The following is a 20,557-nucleotide window of genomic DNA, read 5'->3' as shown; positions in this document are numbered from 1 at the left end:
GGCTTGCAACGTAGTACAATATATGACCTTACTGGGAGAATGCAAGTTTCCAGTACAAAGGACTTAACATTTCTTACATACTGCTTGACTAAAATCTTTACAAACATTGACTATATTCTATACAAGAAACACTTAACAAGGGTAAAAGGAGAAACAGAACCGTTAGTCGCCTCTTACGACATGCTGGGTAGCATCGGGTAAATTCTTTCTCGTCCCAACCAATATGGGACTTCCCCTAACCCGCGGGGGGTGTCCAGGTCGATTCGCGACCGTTTTTACAAACTGTGTTCTCAGGCTCGCTGAAAGGTCGATAGTTGTAATTGTCTTGGTCTGACTCAGGCGAATCCATAGGTACACGATGCCGGTTGGTGTGGAAGAAGACGTTAAAACAGAAGAGGAAAATTGGGCGCGGTCGGTAAAGGTGGGGTTGGGGGGATAATAATACAAGGGATAAAAGTGGATGTCACCCCGGGGGGAGATTGACGTAGTTTGGACCACAGGCACTATGAATAACTGTAGAAGAGTCGACCCTCCGTCAAGTGACATCCAAGACATAAGCCCCGCCCACCTCGTGTCACGTCGAGGGGCCGATGTCACGATTTCATCTTTCGCCTGTGTACATATTTCCCCCTCGATATATATACTCAAGACTGAAATGTTGTTTCCTGGTAAAATTAAGAAGTGAAATTATTTATGGACGAAAAGCATGTCAGTTTCTTGCATGTGAAGAAAATTGGTGGTGAAATGTAATAGATTTCACCCCCAAAATCGATTTATTCGAAAACGTGTACCGAGTGGTTACGTCCCTTGAGTAAGAAACATTTTAGGATGAATCAAATTTCTAAGTTAAATTAAAAAATTTGGTTGGACAAATTTGTCCCCAATGCATGAATTTAAGGTACACAAGGTCGCCCATCAGTAGATCTACTATCGAAGGGTGGTTTTTTGTTCAGTGTAGAGTTTATACTAGATCAACGAGGCCGAGAATCGAAATATCACCACGGCGAAAGATGAAAACGTCACACCGGTTTGCGTGTTGATTTTGGCTGACTTAACGCTGACTTTGCACGCCAAGTGAAGTACTTTCTAAAGTTCTTAGCCGCCATCTACGGAGTCTACTGAGAATCGGTATGGACAAAAAGCACCGAACAACCATACCTCCTGGTCCTAAGTTTTATCAATTTTAATATATCATTACACCCCCGGTATAGGGGTGTGTATAGGTTTCGCTCGATGTGTTTGTTTGTTTGTTTGGGTGTGTGTTTGTGTTCGCATATAGATCTCAAGAATGAACGGACCGATCGTCACCAAACTTGGTGAACAGGTTCTATACATTCCTGAGACGGTCCTTACAAAAATTGGGACCAGTCAAACACACGGTTAGGGAGTTATTGGTGGATTAAGATTCTACACGGACTTATAGCGGGACATATTAATGGTCAAAGGGAAATAACCTTCTCAGTTGGTGGCAGTGAGAATGGTTATTTCCCTTTGACCAACGGGGGTGTTTTTCCTACCTCGGAGGAATTTCTTGTTATTATACAGTTTTCTCCTTTATCGGCCTTCCCCCACCCAAAGTTACGTCGAACCAAGTGCTATAATTAAGTACCTTTTAATCATCACTTTTTATGTTATTCAGTTTTCGTTTTGTTCCTTTGCTCATCTTCTTCTTCTTCTTCTGCGTTCGTGGGCTGAAACTCCCACGTACACTCGTGTTGTTTTTTTTGCACGAGTGGAATTTTACGTGTATGACCGTTTTTTACCCCGCCATTTAGGCAGCCATACGCCGTTTTCGGAGGAAGCATGCTGGGTATTTTCGTGTTTCTATAACCCACCGAACTCTGACATGGATTACGTACAGGATCTTTTTCGTGCGCACTTGGTCTTGTGCTTGCGTGTACACACGGGGGGTGTTCGGACACCGAGGAGAGTCTGCACACAAAGTTGACTCTGAGAAATAGATCTCTCGCCGAACGTGGGGGACGAACTCACGCTGACAGCGGCCAACTGAAATCCAGCGCGCTACCGACTGAGCTACATCCCCGCCCCCCTTTGCTCATCTATCCGTTTGTTTTGCTTCGTGAATTGTTACATCTGTCATTCGATCTTCTCTCTGTTCTATTGTCTGTCTTTTACTTTTTTCCCCGTTTTGTGTGTCGTCTGAAGAAGACCCTAGGGGTGAAAGGTCGCCATTACTTGTTTGTGTTCTTCGTTCACACGTGTCGAGTCCAGTAGTATTTGTTGGTCTTTTTATTCATCACTTTTTAATCAATTATAGCTAGCCAATTAGCTCCCCGGCACCTCCCCTCCCGTGTGGCCAGGTGCCCTTCCTCCCCCGCCCGGTATCGCATAACCAACACAACAGTCCCTAAAAAGGCTATGAACCTGGGGAACAGGAACCACTGATCACCAACCGCAAGCATCATGCATGTGCCTGTGGTGTGTTGATTTTCTCGGGACTCGCGGCAGTGTTTGCAGGTCGCAAGAGACAGCAAGCAGCGCAAAACCGTGAGCTGATTGAGCGAGGGAGCCTAAAATGAACCAGTCAACCAAAACGTGACCGTGAGAAATCGAACAACAAACAATTGTCACGTGCGGCTACTTTTAAAGATCGTGCTGCTATGTCGGCGACATGCAGGCCAGAGCGTGCACTGAAATTCTCCGAAGTGTAGGAACCGGTTCATGCGTCGATATTATTGTGGTTGTACGGTGACAAAATGCACTCGGCGGCAATGTCTCGATACAAGGCAGTCTTGTTTTTCATGGTGTTCGCGTGTGTGATGTGGATTGTGTTGCTGTATAACTTTCTAACTGCGACATCGTACAACAGAGACAGCTTTCTCATTCTGCCCTTTCCCGATCATTTTCGTCTTGATGGCAATTTGACAGTACCTGTCTGTGCGTGTACATGGAAGAAGGATTCAGGGTTGATACCATGTGTGTACAGGTGAGATATGTGCTGAGTGTCGGTGGTGTGTATGTTGTGATGTGCTCGTTGTGAAGACGACAGGTTGGCCTATGAGGATGTGTTTAAGTGGTGTGTGTGTCATTGTGTGTAGGTGTCTGTGTGTCATTGTGTGTAGGTGAGTCACCGAGTGAGTGGCATTGTGTGTGTGTCATTGTGTGTAGGTGTGTGTGTCATTGTGTGTAGGTGTGTGTGTCACATGATTGTGTGTAGGTGTGTGTGTCATTGTGTGTAGGTGTGTGTCATTGTGTGTAGGTGTGTGTGTCATTGTGTGTAGGTGTGTGTGTCATTGTGTGTAGGTGTGTGTGTCATTGTGTGCAGGTGAGTCACCGAGTGAGTGGCATTTGTGTCTGTGTGTCATTGTGTGTGTGCGCGCCACGGTATGTTTTGTGTGTATTGTGTGCAGTGAAGTGTGTGTGTCAGTGTGTGTGTGTCATTTAGTTGTGTGTGTGTCATTGTGTGTGTGTGTGTGTGCACCACTGTGCCAGTATTGTGTGCATGAAGTGTGAGTGTGTCACGTGTGTGTGTGTGTGAAGTGCAGGAATGTGTGTGTCACTGTGTGTGGTGTAATGTTTGTGTGTTTAGTTTTGATCACTATCAGGCTGGTTTTCCAAGCATTGAGTACGCAAAATAAACACACATGCAACTAAGCCGTAAGCATCTCATGTGAGAATTTGAACTTCGCATAAACTATTCAAAGCTTAGTCAGATCAAAGCAGAATGAAAGAAAATGAGTCCGCGAAATGTTCTTGATAATATTTAACCAAATATTAAATGTCAAATGTCCAACAGAACTGGCAAGCAGATGCAGACGACAAATGGAAGCAGACTTCACTTGGCAGTTGTAGCCTGTGGGGAGAGATCAGGAGAAGCCCTGGTTCTTATCAAATCAGCCGTTGCCTTGACAACCAGCTTCATAGTATTTTATATCTTCACTGACACAAAGCAGCATTCTTTTTTCGTAAAAGAGGTAAACGGATCAATCGTGGGTTGTGTTTTATTGTGTATTGAAATGTATTATGCAGTAAGCTTTGCCCGTCGCGATATAACCTTGAATGGTTGAAAACGAGTTAAACACCAAATAAAGAAAGAAAGTAAGCTTTGCCATTATGGTGGTGATGTTGTGTAGCAGTGGTAGTGATGGTTGTGGTTGTGTGTGTGTGCTCTACCTGACCACTTTTCGACCGGAACAAAAAGCTGCTCAGAAAGTGTGTGTGGGGGGGGGGGGGGGGGGGAAGAAAACATTCTCTGTACTGAAGCAAATTTACTGACCTAGTTTTGAAGCTGACCTTGAAATGTTAGCTACCTGTGAGGTTTTTTTTCTTTGTATAACTAGGTTCCTTGTACCTTTAACTCAGATTAGACTGTTAATTGTCACAGAGCTGGCCTTATAATCACATTGGGGCAATGCAAAGTATAGTCTCCTTATAACTACATGTACAGTGGAACCCCTCTTCTAAGACACATGTAAGACCTCCCTCCTTTTAAGACCTTACTTTTTCAGACTGTTTGTTCATAACCTCCATTTTAAGACCCCCTCCTTTTTACGTTTAGTCAAGTTTTGACTTAATGTTTTAACATAGAGGGGGAATCCAGACGAGGGTCGTGGTGTGTGTGTGTCTGTCTGTCTGTGCGTGTGTGTGTGTAGAGCGATTCAGACTAAACTACTGGACCGATCTTTACATGAAATTTTACATGAGAGTTCCTGGGAATGATATCCCTGGACGTTTTTTCTTTTTTTCGATAAAATAATGTCTTTGATGACGTCATATCCGGCTTCTTGTAAAAGTTGAGGCGGCACTGTCACACCCTCATTTTTCAATCAAATTGATTGAAATTTTGGCCAAGCAATCTTCGACGAAGGCCGGACTTCGGTATTGCATTTCAGCTTGGTGGCTTAAAAATTAATGACTTTGGTCATTAAAAATCTGAAAATTGTAAAAAATGAAATAAAATGTATAAAACAATCCAAATTTACGTTCATCTTATTCTTCATCATTTCCTGATTCCAAAAACATATACATATGTTATATTTGGATTAAAAACAAGCTCTGAAAATTAAAAATATAAAAATTATGATCAAAATTAAATTTTCGAAATCAATTTAAAAACACTTTCATCTTATTCCTTGTCGGTTCCTGATTCCAAAAACATATAGATATGATATGTTTGGATTAAAAACACGCTCAGAAAGTTAAAACGAAGAGAGGTACAGTAAAGCGTGCTATGAAGCACAGCGCAACTGCTACCGCGCCAAACAGGCTCGTCACTTTCACTGCCTTTTGCACTAGCGGCGGACTACATTCAATTTCATTCTGTGAGTTCCACAGCTTGACTAAATGTAGTAATTTTGCCTTACGCGATTTGCTAAGACCTGATTTTCTAAGATTTTTGTGGGTCTTAAAAGGGGGTTCCACTGTATAGCCTTATGGGTTGGTTTCACAATCTAGCCCACTTGGATGAAAACTTGAATTTTAAATTGAGAACAACTTAGCCCTTGAAGCTTGAGTCTGCATGTATTGTGCTATACAAAAGGTTGCATGTTGCATATAGAAATGGTCCCAAATTCAGGGATGTTACTAGAATACACTTATTCAAAACAGTTTGAGCAAATTTGCTGAAATTATGTACAACACAGATTTGGGCAGTTTTCCCAAGTTTAAGTTGTTTCTCAGTGTCGTTTTAATCACAAAAAGAAATATGTTTGGGCACACCTGCTAGAAAAACAGTTTTTGTCGAAATTATGCCGAGAGTTTCTTCGTTTTGCCTAAATATCGCTGCCAAATGATATCCCTATTTTTTAATACACATGATATCTTTTTGTGCAGTTTAAGTCCTGGCCCTCAGCCTACCTGGAGAGAGTAGAGTTGAGACTCTACCCCGACACATACCCCGACATGCAGAACTGGAAACACAAGTTTGCCCCCTGTGCTTCTCAGCGCCTCCTGTTTCCTGTAAGTACAGTGGAACCTGTCTACAACCACCACACGAGGTACCACCCAAAAGTGGTCTTTATTCTTCTTCTTCTGCGTTCGTGGGCTCAAACTCCCATGAACACTCGTGTTTTTTGCACGAGTGAAATTGTACGTGTATGACCGTTTTTTACCCCGCCATTTAGGCAGCCATACGCCGTTTTCGGAGGAAGCATGCTGTTTTTGTGTTTCTATAACCCACCGAACTCTGACATGGATTACAGGATCTTTTTCGTGCGCACTTGGGCTTGTGCTTGCGTGTACACACGGGGGTGTTCGGACACCGAGGAGAGTCTGCACACAAAGTTAACTCTGAGAAATAAATCTCTCGCCGAACGTGGGGACGAACTCACGCTGACAGCGGCCAACTGGATACAAATCCAGCACGCTACCGACTGAGCTACATCCCCGCCCTGGTCTTTATTGACATGTGGCCATTATGGAAAGGTTAATTATACTGCAAAGAATCTCAAGGTTTCTTTGGGATGGGCGTTGTGGGCAGGTGGTCGTTATCAAGAGGTGGTCGCCAGGGCAGGTTCCATTGTATCAGTTCATGTTGTAGTGGAACCCCATTTTAAGTCCCTCGTTATCAGACCCCATCCCCACCTGCATTATTGTTTCACCAACATTTATTTTTAAATATTTAATTTTAATGAATTTTTAACTATCTCAGTCACAGTTTTCTGAATAATTATTATTTTTCACCATTTTTCCTTTTGCGGGGGAGGGGGGGGGTTGGTGTGTGTTACCAAGTGTCATTGCTGACATATGATAATCCCACATTCTCAGTCACAGTTCACTGCTGAAGACTGTTACACTTGTTGGCGCGGTGTTGTAGTCACCACTGAAAGAAATGACATGTACTCCCTTATACTGTTACAGTTTGCTGTCTTTACCATTGTCACTCCTCTCTATTGCCTGTTTCAGTCACTGCTGACAGATCTATTTCTTACTCTTTTGTTGTTGTTGTTGACAGTTCACTGCTGAATTTGTTCTCATCTGTTGCTGCCGTGTTTCGATGGCTGCTTACAAAAGAGTCAAACAGAATTAAAGACATTTGAAACTCCCGTGTAGTACAGTGGAACCCCCCTTTTAAAACCTCCAGAAATCTGCAAAATTTGGGTCTTAAAAAGGAGGTAGTCTTAAAATGGGGGTACATTTACAGAGGTTTTGAACAGAAAGTCTGAGAAAACCAGGTCTTAAAATGGAGGGTCGATCTTAAATTGTGGGTTCTTAAAAGGACGGTTCCACTGTACCCCTGATTTAAAAAAATCCCCGCCCCCACATCCTTACTTTTTCAGAAAATATACCTCTATTTTAAGAATCCCTCCTTTTTAAGACCTGGTTTTCTCAGATTTTTATGTCTTAGGAGGAAGGTTCTGCTGTATATGAATACTCTCACCTGTTGGCGCCATGTTTCAGAAACTGCTGACAAACATGAATCCTTATTCTCAATCACAGTTTACAGCATGACTTTCTCATCTCTTGGTGCCATGTTTCTGCTAAGGCTAACAAATCTAGTCGCTTTTTCATTTCTTTCTTTATTTGGTGTTTAACGTCGTTTTCAACCACGAAGGTTATATCGCGACGGATTGTTCATTTCAATCCTTGTTATTCTCTCAGGGGCCAGGAGATGGGTTCCGGATAACTCTCGCTTACTGCATTACACTTGTCGTATGTATTTAGAGAGCTTACTTCCCTTTGGTTATAATGAATCTCTTTTCGCATTGTCAAACGATTGACCTGTTTGCATAACGTTTAAGTCGCTGCTGAAGGATGTAGACGCCGTGGTGTAGTGGACACCTTTCCATGATTCTCAATCCTTGTTTATAGAATGTTTTTTTTCAAGATCGCTGTCATCATGTTCCAGTCGCTGCTGAGGGATGTAGACGCCTTGGTGTATGTGGACGCGGACGCTGTGTTATTGTCTCCCCTGGACAAGATGTGGAACTACTTCTCGCGCTTCAACTCCACTCAGATGCTGGCACTGGTTCCCGAACATGAGGACCCCACCGTTAGTTGGTACCATCAGAGCTCAAAGATTCCATACTTTGGTCCCTTTGGTGAGTCTGTATATAATATTATGCTCCTTAGCAGTAGATTTTCAGAATCTTTATTTTTTTTGTCTATCAAACCATGTTCTATCAAAATAATGGCCACCCTGCACAGAGAGCAGCTAGGTGAGACAGGTGATGTTTGGTATGTGTCCAAGGGGAGAGATGATCTTGTCCCAGGTAAATGCCGGGACAGATCTCAGATTGCGACACATGCACAGCTGAATTATTGCCAGATTTTGCATAATAATTTCCACAGAAAATAATAAAAACTCAAATTTAAAAGATGATAAAACAAAAGTCATTCACAATATTCAAGAGTATTTGTCTATTTCAATTGTAGTTTTTAAGAATTTGTTCTTGTACCTTAATTTGCATTTCAAATTCTTGCTTCAAAACAGTAAACAATAAACAGCAGAAAAGCTATATATATATATATATAGAATTCAAGAAACTCTTTTTTCTCTGCACCACTCCACACAATGAAGGCTGGAAAACCTTTTAAAACTTAAAAAAGCTTATTTAAACAACACAATAAAAAGTCCAAAACCAAGCCAGAATGTCGCATCTTTTTAAATCCAAATTGTCTGTGCACCTTGAAGAAGGCCTGCGGGCCGAAAATTTGGATTTAAAAAGATGCGACATTCTGGCTTGGTTTTGGACTTTTTATTGTGTTGTTTATATATATAATATATAATATTGTCAAATGACTAATTAATTACACTACACGTCTTTTGACAGGTTTGAATTCAGGTGTGATACTGATGAACCTGACAAGACTGAGACAGGTGAACTGGTCATCAACGCTTGTGCAGTACCATCAGGTATATGAGAAGAACATTGTCTTCTTTGACCAGGATCTGATCAACATTTACTGCCACTTTCACCCAGGTATTTGCCTCAGCTCTTATTCAAAGACCCTAGGACTCGTATGTAACGATTTTCCACAGGTACACATTAGGCCAAAAAAAATAAATACATAGTCTGTTTACGGTAACCCGACCGACCCTATTTTTTTCGCGCGACCCTAGACTTTTTTTTTGGCATTTGGGGGAAGAAAAAAAAATTCTTGGTTTTTTTGCAAAATAACTTAAAAATATGGGTTTTTTTGGGGAAAAAAAAATCCCGGCCTACCGACCCTATTTTTTTGGCCTATGTTACCGTAAACAGACCTTTTTTCTTTTTTTTTGCCTTATATATAAAAGCACTTGGCCCCTGGACTCACATGTACAATGGAACTTGCCTTTTAAGACCCACCAATTTAAGACTCCTTCCTTTGTAAGACCTTGTTTCTGTTCATAACCTCCGTAAATTCACCCCCGTTTTAATTAAGACTCCCTCCTTTTCAAGACCTGAATTTCTCACATTGTTTGAGGTCTTAAAAGGGGGTTCCACTGTAGCAATTTTTCACATGCAGTTACACATCTTATATCTTAAAAATAAAATAAAAAATAAATCCCTGCGCTTAGAAATGTACCCAAGGAATACGCGCGATATAAGCCTCATATGATACTGCTTGGCCTGTTGGTATGCTTGCCGGTATCGCAGCACGAGCCTTGCATTGAATAGAATGCTGTTCTGTTCTTTAATCAATCAATCAATCAATGAGTCTTATATCGCGCATATTCCGTGGGTACAGTTCTAGGCGCTCTGCAGTGATGCCGTGTGAGATGAAATTTTATACGGCCAGTAGATTGCAGCCATTTCGGCGCATATTTACCTTTCACAGCCTATTATTCCAAGTCATACGGGTATAGGTAGGCAATTATTAACTGTGCCTAAGCAATTTTGCCAGGAAAGACCCTTTTGTCAATCGTGGGATCTTTAACGTGCACACCCAATGTAGTGTACACGGGGGGAGGTTCGGACACCGAAGAGAGTCTGCACACAAAGTTGACTCTGTGAAATAAATTTCCGCCGAACCTGGGATCGAACTCACGCTGACAGCGGCCAACTGAATACAAATCCAGCGCGCTACCAACTGAGCTATATCCCCTTTACAAGCCTTTTCATTATTTCAAGCTCATGAGACTAGACACAAATGATTTAAGCTGTCTGTTTTTCATGCATTTTGTATGTGTATGAGTGTTTTTATGTATAAGTTTGTGTGTGTGTCTTTTCAAGCTCATGAACTCAGACACACATGATCAAAGCTGTCTGTTTTTCATTCATTTTGCATGTTTATGTGTTTTTATGTGTAGGTTTGTGTGTGTGCTTGTCTATTCAAGCTTGTGAAACTAGACACAAATGATTTTAGCCGTCTGTTTTTTTTTAATCCATTTTGTATGTGTATGTATTTTTGTATATAAGTTTGTGGGTGTGTGTGTGTGTTTCTGTAGTGCGCGCGTGCAGCTGTGCCCATCCCTCTGTTTGTTTGCCCAGTTAGTTTAGTGCTTTGGTTGTTGCTGTTTTATCTCAGTTATTTGAGCTTTATTCAAGCTACAAAACTTGAAGTCTGACCTGAGGCCAAAAATCCTGGAACGCCGAAGAAGAAGAAGAATGCTTTGTATGCTGGTTTAATTTGTGCTGTTTTGTTTAAGAATGAATTTGTAAAGCGCCTGGAGCTAATTGATGGGACTCGCGCTATAGAAAAGTTATTTACAGTGGAACCCCCCTTTTAAGACCCCCCAATTTAAGACTCTCTCCTTTTTAAGACCTTGTTTTATTAGACTTTCTGTTCATAACCTCTGTAAATGTACCCCCATTTTAAGACTCCCTCCTGTTTAAGACTGGATTTTCTCAGACTTTTGGAGGTCTTAAAAGGGGGGTTCCACTGTATTATTATTATTATTATTACTATAATTATTACTTTTGAGTCAGTCTATCCATCTCCCTCCACTACTAGACTTCTCACTACTTTCAGAGCGGCTGTATGTGATGGACTGCTCCATGAACTACAGAGTGGATCACTGTGAGTCGAGGGAATCAACATCTGGCAGTGTTTGCAAATCTGCAGAATGGAATGGTGCTTACTTGCTTCATGGCAGCAAGCGGTCCTTTAAAAATGTTCCTTCGTTCAAAGCTGTGTATAGAGCGTTTGAAAAGGTAGAGCGTTTCACCACTTATATTCTTCTATGTCTTTTTTTCCCTTCACATTTCCACCGCCCTGATATGGCCCTTCGTGGTCGGCTGGGCGTTAAGCAAACAAACAAACAAACAAACAAACAAAACCCTTCACATTTCCATTTCTGAAGTATTCGTTTTAATGGATAATAAAGTGTTGTTATTGTTGTTATCATTATTGAGTTAAACTTTCAAAATTGAGCATGAAAGTTGCTTGTTAATTTCAATGCTTGTTGTTCTCTCAGTTGGTTCCACATATAAGTCTAACTTACTCTTGTCGCACGATTTGTTTGCATTTAATCATTTACTTCCCTTTGTTTCTCAGATCCTTCAAATTTAGCTTAAGTAAAGTTGTATGCAGAGCATTTGGGAACATTTTAAACCAATTAGTGTGGTTTGGTCTGGGTTTTTTCTGGATGTAACCTATTGTTTTATTTATTTTTTAATTACTAATATCACTGTAATTATGTTATCATTGTGTTGCTGGCAAAACGAAAATAATAATAATGAAAGCTTATAAAGAGCAAACCACAGAATAATTCTGTGCTCTCCGCTCTGCAAAATACTAAACTATGAATAAAAAGATGAATAAAAAGATACAATTTCAACATTGAAAGATCTAAACTATGAATAAAAAGATACAATTTCAACATTGAAAGATCTAAACTATGAATAAAAAGATGAATAAAAAGATACAATTTCAACATTGAAAGATCTACATTCCAACATAAGAAAATTGTTAAAAAATACATGAACCTGTCTGTATTATTGTTTGATTTCACAGGCAGGTCAGATGTGTCAAAAACAATTTTCCATTTTAATGTATTCATTTTAATGGACAATAAATTGTTTGTTATTGTTGGTGTTTAATGGATACAAAATCAGATAGACTGCTAACTTTCCAAAATTCAGAATAAAAAACCAAGACTGGTGGGTCATTGGAACCTTGTCTCCAAGTGTCATAATGGCAGTTGATGCGTAGTGTTGTGGTTTGTTGGAGTGCGCCGTGCGGCCCAACACATACGTCTTCAGCACTCGAGGTTTCTGTCAGGGTTACCTCACCCTTAGCTCATGGCCCAAGGACCTGCCCTGTGAGCACAAGGTTGGTCCATATTAGTCTGGCCTCTACCCTTCGACCTGTCCAGCTTGGGAAGCCCTGCCAGGAGTTTACACTCCCGCTGGCATAGCTCTTAGGGTCACCGAGACACGCAAACCACCACACCACGTTAAGGAATGGACCATGTGGTGACTTGGAACCTTTATTATTGACAAAACGGAACATTACATTTACTGGTTAATTTTCATTTGTTAGTGTTATTGTTATTAATGTTAAAGCATAATAGGCACATAAAGTGCGAATGCATTTAAGCTTGTGTTTAACTTTAAGCGACTTTAAACAAAGAATTGTGTCATGGTGTTTTGATACCTGGATGTTTTGTTTTGTTTTTCAGTATAAACTTGGGGACAATCTACTCAGCGGTTTACTCGAACCTCTGCAAGGGGAACTCTTCAAAATACGAGAGAACCACAGAAAAAAGTCATCTTGTGATCACCTCCCCATGATATTTCTCAGACATTTTATGATGAGATAGTCCCTGTATGTTGGGAGGGATGGGTTTGTGTGTGTGTGTGTGTTGGGGGGGGGGTTGTGTGGGGATGGTAGAAGTGGCTTGGATTTTGTGTGTGTGACTGCGTGTCGAGGCAGATAGAATTATTTGTGTGTGAGGGGATGGGTATGTGTGTCCCTGTGTGTGTGTGTGTGTGTGTGTGTGTGTGTTGGAGGTGGTTGTGTGGGGATTGGCTTGGATTTTGTGTGTGTGACTGCGTGTTAAGGCAGTAGGACACACCTCCCTTCCCGGATTTAGAACGCGTTTCGTGTCGTAACAGATTATCCACTTATTAGCCATATCCGTATGCAAAATAATGAAATAAACATTAGGAAATGGCAGAAGTTTACAACTATCGACATTCTCTATCAGTGCAATAAAAAACAATCGTTAGAACTTGCATTTACGACATGTCGTGCGTGAGAACGTGTCAGTAAACAAGCACTTCTTGCCTGGCTGAAGAACCCTACGAGTCAATCTAAAACAGACAAGTAATGGAAAGCAGTCTGCGGATAAACATAACAAACTGCTGATGAAAAAGTGTGTTCATCCCTGCTCTGGATAGTAAAAGACATCGGACTGATGACAAAGATTATCGCTTCTACATTTTATTGCACGTACTTGGGGCAGATCTGAATTTCACACTGGAAGATGACAAATTGGTCTTGTGAGTTGAGAACCACATTTATCAGGTAACTTACCAAACCGGAGTGTGTGTGTGTGTGTGTCAGTGTGTGTGTCAGTGTGTGTGTCAGTGTGTGTGTGTGTGTGTTTGTGGGTGTGCCGGATTACCACCATTAACGCACCCTTTTGGACTTTTCTACGTAACTTTACTATGCCTGCTGTGACATTCACGAGGATTATTGCGATTCTTGGACAATCGTGTGCCTGTGCTGAACTTGCAGGAAGACAAACGGCGTCGGAACGGTATACGTGCTGCCAAGTTTGCACGCCCAGAGCGCAGTGTGAACCGAGAGGGAGTGTGTCATTGTGTGGACGTTTTGCTTGATTGATTTATTCATGATTTAATTTGCTTTTTGGTTCAATAGAAAAATCTGTGTACATTATACTTTGTATTTTGTGGTGTGATTCGCCCGAGTGCGAGACCCCCATCCCCAAACGCCTCTGTGGGTAGAATTGTATACTTGTGTGAGTAACGTGAGTGTGTAGATGAGTTCAACGCAACAGCTAAGTTTCAGCCTGACAAAGAAATTTGAGTGACACAGCTAAGGGCTGTACTTGTTATTTCTCTATTAAAACAAATGTTTCAAGATCTTTAGGCCAATAAAAATAAATTGTCTGTTTCTAATAACATGGGTGAACAAAATAGGGTAGGTAGGTAGGGATTTTTAATTTTTTTTTGCCAGGATATAGAATTCTTGAAAATAACACAAAGAGACAAGACTCGCTATAGATAGATTGATAAACAAAATTTAACAAATGTGACAAAGGATATAAAATGATTGTTTTACTTGGTCTGGAATCTTCAGTAGTAATTGCATAAAAAAGTCTGATATATCAATTATGTTAACTTTTTTTTAAAATGGGTGCGCTAAATCCTAGTCTGTTTGTTTTTAATGGACTAAGCAATCCTTGGACTGACAGAAAAGATGTATTTTAAAAATGTCCAGTTGCTTAAAATTACTTATTTTTCTAATTGGAAGAGAATATGCACTCTTTTGTGTTCAAATGGGTAGGGGGCGGGGGTAGTAAAAGGATCACAGTTCAAGATTGTGCGCGACAAGAGGTGTGTTTCTTTTAACTGTGATAAAGAGCGAAAACTCCACTTGGTATCTAACACTATTTCTGAACACTGTAACCACTTTAGCACTTTTAATTTATTTTTTCTGTCTTCCAAACTTCTAATTCAGCTTCAAAAATGAGAAAAAAAAGTGTTTTTTTCTGAATTCAACAGTTAAATCACTATGTTGGATATCTATTTTACTTCCCTATTTATCTTCTTAAGTTTTTGATCATCTGATTACCTTGCTTTCCTATTTGGAAGATAATATGCACTCTTTTCTGAAAAATGGGTAGGGGGTGGGGGTTGTAAAAGCATCAAAGTTCAAGATTTTGCGCGACAAGAGGTGTGTTTCTTTTAACTGTGATGAAGAGGGATAACTCAACTTGGTATTTAACACTATTTCTGAACACTGTAACCACATTAGCACTTTTAATGTTTTTTTCCTGTCTTCCAAGCTTTAAATTCAGCTAATAAAATGAGTAAAAAAGTGTGTTTTTTCTGAATTCAACAGTCTAATTACTATGTTGGATGTTCTATTTTGCTTCCCTATTTCTGTTCTTAAGTTTTTGATCATCTGATTACCTTGCCTTTCTATTTGGAAGATAATATGCACTCTTTTCTGAAGAATGGGTAGGGGGTAGGGGTAGTAAAAGCATCACAGTTCAAGATTTTGCGCGACAAGAGGTGCGTTTCTTTTAACTGTGATGAAGAGGGATAACTCAACTTGGCATCTAACACTATTTCTGAACACTGTAACCACATTTGCACTTTTAATTTATTTATTTCTGTCTTCCAATCTTTAAATTCAGCTAATAAAATGAGTAAAAAAAGTGGGTTTTTTTCTGAATTCACCAGTTAAATCACTGTATGTTGCATGTTCTATTTTGCTTCCCTATTTCTGTTTTTAAGTTTTGATCATCTGACTACCTTGCTTGTCTATTTGGAAGATAATATGCACTCTTTTCTGAAAAATGAGTAGGGGGTGGGGGTAGTAAAAGCATCACAGTTCAAAATTTTGCGCGACAAGAGGTGTATTTCTTTTAAAATTTGTGAAGAGGGATAACTCAACTTGTTATTTAACACTATTTCTGAACACTGTAACCACTTTAACACTTTTAATTTATGTTTGACTGTGTTCCATGCTTCAAATTGGGCTTCAAAAATGGATACATACAGGTTTTTTCCAAATTCACCTGTAAACTCTTTATGTTTGATGTTCTATTTTGCTTCCCTATTTCTCTTCTTCAGTTTGTGATCATCCGATTGTTTTTTTGTTAACATATTCACAATAAAATATCACAAATTCTTCAGTAGGGTTTGCGTGAAAAAAATCTCATACCTATGCTCAAACTTCAGTCGTTATCTCAAAATTTTGCGCGACAAGATCTATTCATTTTGTTTTTTCCTGATAAACAAAACACTGAACTAACATAAAAACAAACCTTTAAAACTGCCTAACCACTTTGAAATATGGCCTCAGGTGTATACTCCAGCCTTAAGGTAGATAGAATTATTTATGTGTGAGGGGATGGGTGGGTGTGTCCCTGTGGGTGTGGGTGTGTTTGGGGGTGCCCGTGTGTGAGAGAGACAGACAGACAAACAGACAGAGATATAGATAGATAGTAAACTGCATGAAGTAGAAATTAAATACTGTGAGGGAAGGTTTTTGTATATATAAGATGAATGTATACAGTCATGTGGAGGAAACAAAAAGGGCATTCTGAAAAGCAAAAAACACACACAAACAAACGTGTTTTATCCCAACACAACAGGGCGGTTGTCTGCTGCTGATATGCTTAACACCCTGGCTAATTCACTTCCAGTTCTCTCCCCTCTTCCTCCCGAGAAAGACGAAAAGAAGACGGCGGGTGGTGGGGACAATAAGGTGTTGGGATGAGCCGGTGTAGGATCCGGTCCGGTCCCCCCTCCGAAGTAGTCCCCCGGGGGACCAATTCGTGGCAAAAACTGCTCTATAATGGTCCCCCCTTAGACATCCAGCCTCGTTTTTCTTGTTACAATGTTAGTAATGTTACCAGCAATTTCAGAGAAAAGAAAGGAAAGAATCAGAGACTGGTTTCCTTTCTTCTTATCAGTATTTATTTATTATTCATTTTATTTCATGTGATTTTTCTGTTGAACGGCATTATAAATCAGATCTATTTTATTTTCTGCAAAATATAGTCAAAGAGATTGGTGTCTGTGCACTACATAATACCGGACGAAGATATAGATTGAAAATGGCTTAAATGCCTAAGAAAAACGAGGCTGGATGTCTAAGGGGGGACCATTATAGAGCAGTTTTTGCCACGAATTGGTCCCCCGGGGGACTACTTCAGAGGGGGGACCGGACCGGATCCTACACCGGGTTGGGGGGCAGGGCAAGGTGAAGGAGGAGAGATGGAAAGGAAAACAAGTAGAACACTGTGAGTCTGCTAGGGCCACAAAAAAAAAAGGTCTGTTTACGGTAACATAGGCCAAAAAAATAGGGTCGGTAGGTCGGGATTTTTTTTTTCTCCAAAAAACCATATTTTTACGTTATTTTGCCAAAAAAAAAAGATTTTTTTTTTCTTTTTTTTTTCCCAAATGCCAAAAAAAAGTCTAGGGTCGCGCGAAAAAACTAGGGTCGGTCGGGTTACCGTAAACAGACCTATTTTTTTTTTTTTGGCCTAGACAAAAGTTGTTCTACATCTGAACCTTGTGTCTTTTTTCCCGAGAAAGGATTGAGGAGTAACATTTTAATTGTGCATGTTCTATATAAACTAAATTATGCGTTTTTTACATTTGTTTTTGTGTGTGCCGTTTTTGTCAATGAATGTTGATATTAAAGGTGGGCGCAATAAGGGTATTTATAGTTCTAAGCGCCTTTGTTTAAACAAAAAGCTCATGTTGGTGTCTTTCACAACCAGGACAAATGTTCAGACATCTGGTACATATACACGTATGTATATAGATCACAATTTATTCTCAAACGGGCAAAATCACATCATCAGAAAAGCGTATTGCAACACACACACAAACACACCCGTCAACATCTCTCTCTTACACACACACACACACACACACACACACACACACACACTCACAGAGTCTATTTCTCTCATACTCATACACTTTATCCACTACACCTCTGGCGCCGACCCTACACACACACACACTATTGCGGCACCCAAGAATACTGTATACACGGTATCAGGAAGGTTGCACTTTCTTAACAAGCTCCACTATATGTTTTAGGAAGGCATCGTACATGAAACCACACTGTCTATACCTAGTCTTCGCTAATTTTGCCTTCATGCTGTCCAGTAGAGTTGTTAAACTGCTCCCAAGCTTGAACTGAAACAAAAAACAACATGCAAGACATTTAAACTGTCAACATCTGTTTGCATTGTGAACAATTTGTTATTAATCAGTTCTCCAACGATAGAATCTAAACTAACTTGATAGAATGTGGAGGAACTCTTTGAGTCCATTTTGCAGCGCCCCCCTCCCCCCCCTCCCTACAAATGTTGTACCCAATGTAGGTCTGCAGAAGCAAAAACAACAGAAACAAGTCGCGTAAGGCGAAATTACTACAGTTAGTCAAGCTGTGGAACTCACAGAATGAAACTGAACGCACTGCATTTTTTCACAATGACCGTAGTCCGCCGCTCGTGCAAAAGGCGGTGACATTAACGAGCCTGTTTAGCTTGGTTGTGGTTGCGCTGGGCTGCATAGCACGCTTTTTATATTTAGTCAAGTTTTGACTAAATATTTTAACATCGAGGGGGAATCGAAACGAGGGTCGTGGTGTATGTGCGTGTGTGTGTGTGTGTGTGTCTGTATGTGTGTGTGTGTGTGTGTGTGTGTGTGTAGAGCGATTCAGACTAAACTACTGGACCGATCTTTATGAAATTTGACATGAGAGTTCCTGGGTATGAAATCCCCGAACGTTTTTTTCATTTTTTTGATAAATGTCTTTGATGACGTCATATCCGGCTTTTCGTGAAAGTTGAGGCGGCATTGTCACGCCCTCATTTTTCAACCAAATTGGTTGAAATTTTGGTCAAGTAATCTTCGACGAAGCCCGGACTTCGGTATTGCATTTCAGCTTGGTGGCTTAAAAATTAATTAATGACTTTGGTCATTAAAAATCTGAAAATTGTAAAAAAAAATAAAAATTTATAAAACGATCCAAATTTACGTTTATCTTATTCTCCATCATTTGCTGATTCCAAAAACATATAAATATGTTATATTCGGATTAAAAACAAGCTCTGAAAATTAAATATATAAAAATTATTATCAAAATTAAATTGTCGAAATCAATTTAAAAACACTTTCATCTTATTCCTTGTCCGTTCCTGATTCCAAAAACATATAGATATGATATGTTTGGATTAAAAACACGCTCAGAAAGTTAAAACAAAGAGAGGTACAGAAAAGCGTGCTATCCTTCTTAGCGCAACTACTACCCCGCTCTTCTTGTCAATTTCACTGCCTTTGCCATGAGCGGTGGACTGACGATGCTACGAGTATACGGTCTTGCTGAAAAATGGCATTGCGTTCAGTTTCATTCTGTGAGTTCGACAGCTACTTGACTAAATATTGTATTTTCGCCTTACGCGACTTGTCTGTACCTCTCTTCGTTTTAACTTTCTGAGCGTGTTTTTAATCCAAACATATCATATCTATATGTTTTTGGAATCAGGAACCGACAAGGAATGAGATGAAATTGTTTTTAAATCGATTTCGGAAGTTTTATTTTAATCATAATTTTTATATTTTTAATTTTCAGAGCTTGTTTTTAATCCGAATATAACATATTTATATGTTTTTGGAATCAGAAAATGATGAAGAATAAGATGAACGTAATTTTGGATCATTCTATAAAAAAAAACATTAATTACAATTTTCAGATTTTTGATGACCAAAGTCATTAATCAATATTTAAGCCTCCAAGCTGAAATGCAATACCAAAGTCCGGCCTTCGTCGAAGATTGCTTGGCCAAAATTTCAATCAATTTGTTTGAAAAATGATGGTGTCACAAAAAGCCGGATATGACGTCATCAAAGACATTTATCGAAAAAAGGAAAAACATGTCTGGGGATATCATAGGCCTACCCAGGAACTCTCATGTAAAATTTCATAAAGATCGGTCAAGTAGTTTACTCTGAATCGCTCTACACACACGAACGCACAGACACACACAGACACACATACACCACGACCCTCGTCTCGATTCCCCCTCTATGTTAAAACATTTAGTCAAAACTTGACTAAATGTAAAAACATCCCGTCAAATATAGTACCAACGTTATATTTCCTGACTTTATTTTGTATAACATAATAAGTAGTGAAGCACTCCATATATCGGATACGCATCATTACAAAAACAAAAACAACTTAGTTACAAGTCTGAATTCGCTGTAGAAAGCGAACATTATTGTCTATAAGGTCAGCTAGTGCTCCAACCAACCGAGTCTTCACAACTAACGAGATTCTTGCGCCGAGACGAGATGAGACATGGACAAGTTTGACTCGCGCTGTTTTTCCCCACTGCAGTGATTTCGTAGGATTAATTCTGGGTGATGCACGATGGAAAATCAACAAAAAATATATGTTTAATGACATGTTGACACTTTCAAAGAAATTTTCTTCAAAAATGTCTAGCGTCTCTAATCTTTCCGCCGAACATGAACGATTCAGTGACCACGCAGTCAGTCGATGTTGTGCCTGAACACGTGTGGCTAAATTATTTTGTAAAGTGTGATTAATTTGGATAAATGTTTTCCCCTCTCTCCCGCGCGATTTTTCTGTGCTCTTGTTTGTCCATTGCCTTTGCCAAGAGGATTGCATATATATATATATATGAGGAACTCGCTTCTTCCTGGATTCACATCAGTCAGGAATGTACGTGGTTGGTGAATATTTATTTTGATTTTTTCGCTTCACATCTCGTCTGCCCAAATAATTAATGAGTGCATCATGTTTGAACGAGTGGAAGAACACGCACGTCGCTGCATCACGCCCCCCACCCCCACCCTCTCAACACCAGCACTCACACACACACTCCTCTCTCTCTCTCTCTCTCTCTCTCTCTCTCTCTCTCTCTCTCTCTCTCTCTCTCTCTCTCTCTCTCTCTCTCTCTCTCTCTGTGTATGTCGGACTGTGT

The 20,557-nt window shown here is 40.0% G+C and overlaps 2 protein-coding genes across 3 annotated transcripts in view; one reads left to right on the top strand and one right to left on the bottom strand.

Annotated features, from left to right (window-relative positions):
- The first annotated feature begins 2,427 nt into the window (after positions 1-2,427).
- Positions 2,428-16,633, top strand: LOC138951628 (glucoside xylosyltransferase 2-like). 2 transcript variants are annotated; one of them, XM_070323159.1, is made up of 7 exons: positions 2,434-2,947; positions 3,758-3,935; positions 5,794-5,919; positions 7,808-8,000; positions 8,733-8,882; positions 10,855-11,036; positions 12,506-16,631. In XM_070323159.1, the coding sequence occupies exons 1-7, from the start codon at positions 2,718-2,720 to the stop codon at positions 12,644-12,646; spliced, it is 1,200 nt and encodes a 399-aa protein (XP_070179260.1). In that variant the 5' UTR covers positions 2,434-2,717; the 3' UTR covers positions 12,647-16,631. The 2 variants fall into 2 exon arrangements, with proteins under 2 accessions (XP_070179261.1, XP_070179260.1); XM_070323160.1 differs by lacking the exon at positions 5,794-5,919 and having other exon boundaries at positions 2,428-2,947; positions 12,506-16,633.
- Positions 16,634-17,359: 726 nt separating this feature from the next.
- LOC138951707 (glucoside xylosyltransferase 1-like) overlaps positions 17,360-20,557 on the bottom strand; it is a 37,803-nt gene continuing 34,605 nt past the window's right edge. Inside the window, exon 7 of the mRNA XM_070323269.1 lies at positions 17,360-17,738. Within this exon, the coding sequence (XP_070179370.1) occupies positions 17,595-17,738 (144 nt within the window). The 3' untranslated portion in view covers positions 17,360-17,594. The remainder of the gene's footprint in view (positions 17,739-20,557) is intronic.

Source organism: Littorina saxatilis, linkage group LG17 (assembly GCF_037325665.1).
Source record: "Littorina saxatilis isolate snail1 linkage group LG17, US_GU_Lsax_2.0, whole genome shotgun sequence".
In the NCBI taxonomy this organism is placed as follows: Eukaryota; Metazoa; Mollusca; class Gastropoda; order Littorinimorpha; family Littorinidae; genus Littorina; species Littorina saxatilis.
The sequence above is the reverse complement of the archived record's forward strand: the minus strand, read 5'-3'. Positions and strand labels throughout refer to the sequence as shown.

Coding starts and splice junctions, on each gene's coding strand:
- LOC138951628 (XM_070323159.1), top strand. CDS start 2,718: ATGCACTCGGCGGCAATGTCTCGATACAAGGCAGTCTTGTTTTTCATG. Junction 8,883..10,854: donor TTACTGCCACTTTCACCCAG/GTATTTGCCTCA, acceptor CACTACTTTCAG/AGCGGCTGTATGTGATGGAC. Junction 11,037..12,505: donor TGTATAGAGCGTTTGAAAAG/GTAGAGCGTTTC, acceptor TTTGTTTTTCAG/TATAAACTTGGGGACAATCT.